This window comes from Auxenochlorella protothecoides (assembly GCF_000733215.1).
Source record: "Auxenochlorella protothecoides strain 0710 unplaced genomic scaffold scaffold64, whole genome shotgun sequence".
Taxonomy (NCBI): Eukaryota; Viridiplantae; Chlorophyta; class Trebouxiophyceae; order Chlorellales; family Chlorellaceae; genus Auxenochlorella; species Auxenochlorella protothecoides.
The window spans coordinates 175,393-179,957 of record NW_011934482.1 but is presented as its reverse complement, the minus strand read 5'-3'; the positions used below and the strand labels follow the sequence as shown (position 1 = coordinate 179,957).

Here is a 4,565-nt window from a genome sequence, read left to right as displayed (position 1 = left end):
CCCCCCCCCCCCACGCCAGGGGACGGAAAGCTTACGGAGGGGTCTCTTGATCGACATGACCTAGGATTGTGGCATTCATCCCCCCCCCCAACCACCACCCACAGGGCTTGTCCTGTTATTGGTATGCGGCTATCAAGCGGTATGCGGAGATCTACTTTGATCCGCGAGGGGAGGAGGCGGAGAAAGCCGAGGTTGCAGCGCAAGACGATGCTTGAGACTGGCCCTGGATGCGTGTGGCCAGCACCAGGGCGGTGCACCAGTGAATCCTCATCTGTTTTGTAAGGAGGACCCCATGTACCGGAGCAGCCCGCACGCGGCTCGGCACCGTACCCCACAACCAAAATACCCCAACCAGATGCTCCATATACCTTCATGAGCTTGAAAGTAACTTGATATGGGTGTCCCGAAGTATTGTGCATGGCTGTCGATCGAAGGGCTCGGATGAAGCTCCCGCCGGGACGACCGGGGGGCTCGTACTTCGGGGACCCAGCATCGACGACCGTGATTCTGGGACAGTTCAGCGATCCGCACTAGGTGGCAGGCCCACCTAGTTCGGTCATCTGTTACTGCCGACTGCTAATGAGCGAGGAGAAGTGTATGGGCGGAGTCCTCCTCCGTAATGACGTGTGGGCCCGTGAAAATCGCCGTGGTGGTGGGCTTGGCCATACTCTTGATTGCCTCGTTGGCGCTTCCCCTGAGGGATTCTAGGAGCAAGGAGTACATTAGGGCATCATTAGGCCATGTCGAAGGTCCTTCGCTCCTCGAGCCTTCGGTGCAGGTGGCATCGAAGGGCGCAGATCCCGGGTGGGGCACCAGCCGGCCGGACACAGCAGCAGCTATGACCTCCTACGCTGACAGACTCCGACGGCCACTCCCCACAGGCCCCCCCTAGCCTGGTCGGCGATGCGTGCCTCCAGACGTTTCCCTGGGTGGACGCAGCTCTGGAGAAGTTCTTTGCGGCACCCAGGGCCATGACAGGGAGCCTGAGACAGAGCTCGGCCGAGTCCATAGAGGCCATGCACAACATCTTGTGGGGCACCTGGCACCCCGGGCACGACGAGGTGTCCCTGAGGTACAACGACACTCTGGACAGAGTGGAGATGAGGATCGTGAATGTGAGGCATGGGACCTGGGGTAATGCTTTTTTTTGTTGGGGGTAGGGGGGGGGGGGAGGGTGTATGGGCTTGTGAAGAGGACGTGCAGGGAATGACGAAAGCTGGTACCCTCCTGCAGGACGATCGTTTCAGTCCAGCCATGCACCTTGCCAGGCTCACGCCTCTATCTCGCCCTCCCACCACAGACGTCGAGGCCGAATGCCGAGCACAAGCGGCCCTGCATCCTGGCAGTGCTGGAGGATGCAGTGGAGGTCAGACTGGGCCGACGGTTTGGCGCAGGCAGGGAGGCCAGCGCTGGAGCGCGTGGGCCGGGTGGGGGTGGGTGTGCTTGTCTCCTGCGAGGGCATGGGCTGGGCTGCGCGCTGGGTTCATCCACCCACACTCCGCTCTTTCCTCCCCGCAGCGCCACAACACCGCGCTGCAGGACCTGCTCGGGACGCGGGACCTTCGCCTGGTGGTGGAGACCGAGGACTTCCCCATCACTGGCCGGAACATCAGGCTGCCGGCCTTCTCCATGGTCTGGGGTGCGTGCCCGGCAAGGGGGGGAGGGTGGGTGGGGGCCCAGGCGGCACCCTGCCGTGCCATGCCCTCTGTGAGTGCATGTGTGCCTCGCGTCGGTCACGGGGGGCCGGCCGCGCCCCAGGGGCGACCCGGGTGGGCTGGAGCGTGCCCCGGCGTGGGTGGGGGACGGGAGGCGCCGTCGCAGAGCGCAAGGGCTCGCCTGGCGCGGCAGCGTGCCTCCCGGTGGCACCGTCCCGCCAGTAGGGGCTGTGCGTGGCGCATGTGAGTCCAGCCTCCTGGGGTCAAATGGCCTTGCCTCACTCCCCATCCCCTGCCACGCCCCGCCGCAGAGGAGGGCTGCAAGGACATCCCCGTCCCGGACTTCACCTTCAAGTGTTACCCGGAGACGCGATACACCAACTCCTCCTGGTACAACATGAGCGGGCTGCTGGATCAACGTGCCGGCATGGTGGGCTGGAAAGCGCGGACCAACACGCTGTTCAGCAGGTGTGTGCGTGTGTGTGTGGTGGCGTGGTGCTTGGGCTGGGGCGGGCGAGGAGGCGAACTCAAGATCGATGGTCCCCCTTTCCCTGCACGCAGGGGGCACTGGGGCGTGGGGCCACGGCGCAGCCTCATGCCGGCCCTGGCAGCGCTGGCAGGGAACAAGACTGACCTGGAGACTCTGGGCGTGGCAGTGGACGTGGGGGACACAAAGTTCGTGGCGACATCCGGCAACCAGTTTCAGTGGGTGGACGCCTGGTGCAACAACAAGTATCTCCTGCACACGGCGGGCTTCAGCTACTCTGCAGGTGGGGAGCCGGCGGGTGTGAGTTTGGTTGTGGAGGGCGCGGTGCGCAGGGGAGTACACTCGCCACACCGCCACTCGGCTGTCTCCCATGTCACACCCTGCATCCTGCACCGTGCGAGTGAGCCTGGGCCATGTCGAGCCCCCTCCTCTTCCCTTCTGATCCTCTCTTACCCTGAATCCCAAGCCCCAACACACCATCCCCCGTTCCCCCCCGTGCCAGCGCTCAAGTACCGGCTGGCGTGTGAATCGCTGGTGTTCAAGGTGCAGTCCAAGTGGGTGGAGTTTTACGAGCCGGGACTGCTGCCGGGGGTCCACTACGTGGCCCTGCCCCCCTACGAGCACGAGGGCGGCGACGCGGAAAAGTACATCAAGGAGATGGGTGAGGGGCCTGACGCTGGGGACCGAAACGAGGAGGGGGGGGAAAGACGGAGGGGACAATGCGATCAGCTCATGGTCTCTGGACAAGGCCTGTCCATGCAGGGATTGATCCAGAAGCTCCAGGCACTAAACTGCACAGTGCAAGGCATGACCAAGCTCCAGCCGTGGGCGCTGCAAGACATCGAGTAATTTCACTCTGCCCTACTCCACCACCCTCCTGGTGACCCACCTGCCTTGTGCAGGGCCCATCCTGAAGAAGGCAGTGCAGGAGAGTGAAGGCAAGGCAGAAGCTCCTGCAGTCGCAAAGGCGGGGAAAGAATGGATCCTCAAGAATCTGCAAGAGGAGGTGTGGGGTTGGTGTCCGGGTGGCGTGCGTCGCAGGGGTGTGGGTCATGTTGCACTTGGAGGGACCAAGATTTTGACATCCACCAGGGCTTGAGAGATTGTCAGCTTCTCAGCGCCAGTCTGTATCATCATTTCGTCGAGCAACTGCCTGCTCTCCCACATCGCAGGGCCTCTCATGTTACTGGTTCCAGGCCATCAAGCGATACTCGGAGTTATACTTTCACGAGTTCCCTGACATAGAGGACCCCTCACGATGAGGGACGCTCATCCCTCTGATCTCTGCTTACAAGCACTTATCAGATGATTTGGGTGGTCCAGTTCAAGTTGCGCTTATTGATGTGTGCGTGCAGTGCTGTTTGCGCCGATGAGGTGGCTCGTGGTCATTCTCGACTCTTCCCCCGTACTCCTAATGAACATAGACCCACTGCACGATCAGGCCCAAGTAAAGGCCTTGTAAAACCCCAGCACTCCACATGGGATGCAATGTGGTGTGCATTGCCAGACAGGATCATTAAAGTCTTTGTTTGGGGTGAGAGCCTTGGACAGCAGGTTTGTGGTCCCGCACTGGAAGGGGGTGGAAGAACAGGGGTCCGAGGTGGTGGCTTGCTCCACTGCCACGTCAGGCAAGTCAACGCGGGGGGCATGGCTGCAATTCGGTGCATCTCATGGATACCCTGGCACGCTAGACCCGCTTATGCCACCACGGATGCAATGCAATTGCAGTGATGCACCCAAGTTGGATGTGATCATCTGATTGAGACACGACAATGGGTTCTCTCCAAGTCAAACTAGTGACCAAGGGCTGCTGAACCTCGCACCCGGAGCAACTGTTTGCCTTCCTGATCGCGTGGTTCACCCAAATGGGAGTGCAAATACCCTCCAACATGCCCCATCCCGAGCACAGCCGTGATGTTGCTGTCAAGGCTGAGTCGGGCTGGGCCGGTGATGGCGAGCCCACTTTTGAAAACGAGGAGCAGGAATTGGTGCGAGTCGAGGGAATGTAACATGCACCGGGATACATTGCAGCATTCGAAATCTGCATGCCCTTATTCGATGAGAGTTCTGACTTCCTTGGGAGAAGTCAACCCCGGTCACACCATCTTCGACATGCTCCCCGCCCCAGGTACGCCGGGCGATCCTTGCTGCCCAAGCTCAGGCTGCTGCGGATCCGCTGATCATGTCATTGAAGCTGCAGGATATCAATTCTCGAGCTGCTGCGGCGCGCAAAGCTGGAGACACCCCACGCGCCCTGGGGATCTGGCTGGCACTCTTTGCCAAGGCCCGTGCCGGCAACCTGACCCACCCAGAGATGCACACGGTGCATGGGAATGCATCGGGTGCTGCACTAGATCTGGAGCTCTGGGACCTGGCCCTGGAGCACGCCAGGCGTGGTAGGAGTCTGGCCGAGGCCTCCCTTC

General features: G+C 61.4%; 4 protein-coding genes across 4 annotated transcripts in view; all 4 read left to right on the top strand.

The window, feature by feature from the left end:
- The window catches only part of F751_5517 (O-glucosyltransferase rumi), a gene marked incomplete at both ends in the record, with an annotated part of 5,417 nt that extends 5,202 nt beyond the window's left edge, over nucleotides 1-215 (top strand). The window contains one exon of the mRNA XM_011403912.1: nucleotides 105-215. Coding sequence (XP_011402214.1) covers nucleotides 105-215 — 111 coding nt within the window. The remainder of the gene's footprint in view (nucleotides 1-104) is intronic.
- Nucleotides 216-619: 404 nt separating this feature from the next.
- F751_5516 (hypothetical protein) lies at nucleotides 620-892 on the top strand (the record flags this gene model as incomplete). Its single annotated transcript, XM_011403911.1, has 1 exon — nucleotides 620-892. One exon carries the CDS (start codon nucleotides 620-622, stop codon nucleotides 890-892), a length of 273 nt encoding a protein of 90 aa, XP_011402213.1.
- Nucleotides 893-971: 79 nt separating this feature from the next.
- Nucleotides 972-3,404, top strand: F751_5515 (O-glucosyltransferase rumi; the record flags this gene model as incomplete). Its single annotated transcript, XM_011403910.1, has 8 exons — nucleotides 972-1,115; nucleotides 1,301-1,366; nucleotides 1,519-1,639; nucleotides 1,967-2,123; nucleotides 2,217-2,425; nucleotides 2,645-2,803; nucleotides 3,045-3,148; nucleotides 3,315-3,404. 8 exons carry the CDS (start codon nucleotides 972-974, stop codon nucleotides 3,402-3,404), a joined length of 1,050 nt encoding a protein of 349 aa, XP_011402212.1.
- Nucleotides 3,405-4,007: 603 nt separating this feature from the next.
- Nucleotides 4,008-4,565, top strand: part of F751_5514 (Protein arginine N-methyltransferase 7) — a gene marked incomplete at both ends in the record, with an annotated part of 6,922 nt that continues 6,364 nt past the window's right edge. Inside the window, one exon of the mRNA XM_011403909.1 lies at nucleotides 4,008-4,130. Within this exon, the coding sequence (XP_011402211.1) occupies nucleotides 4,008-4,130 (123 nt within the window). The remainder of the gene's footprint in view (nucleotides 4,131-4,565) is intronic.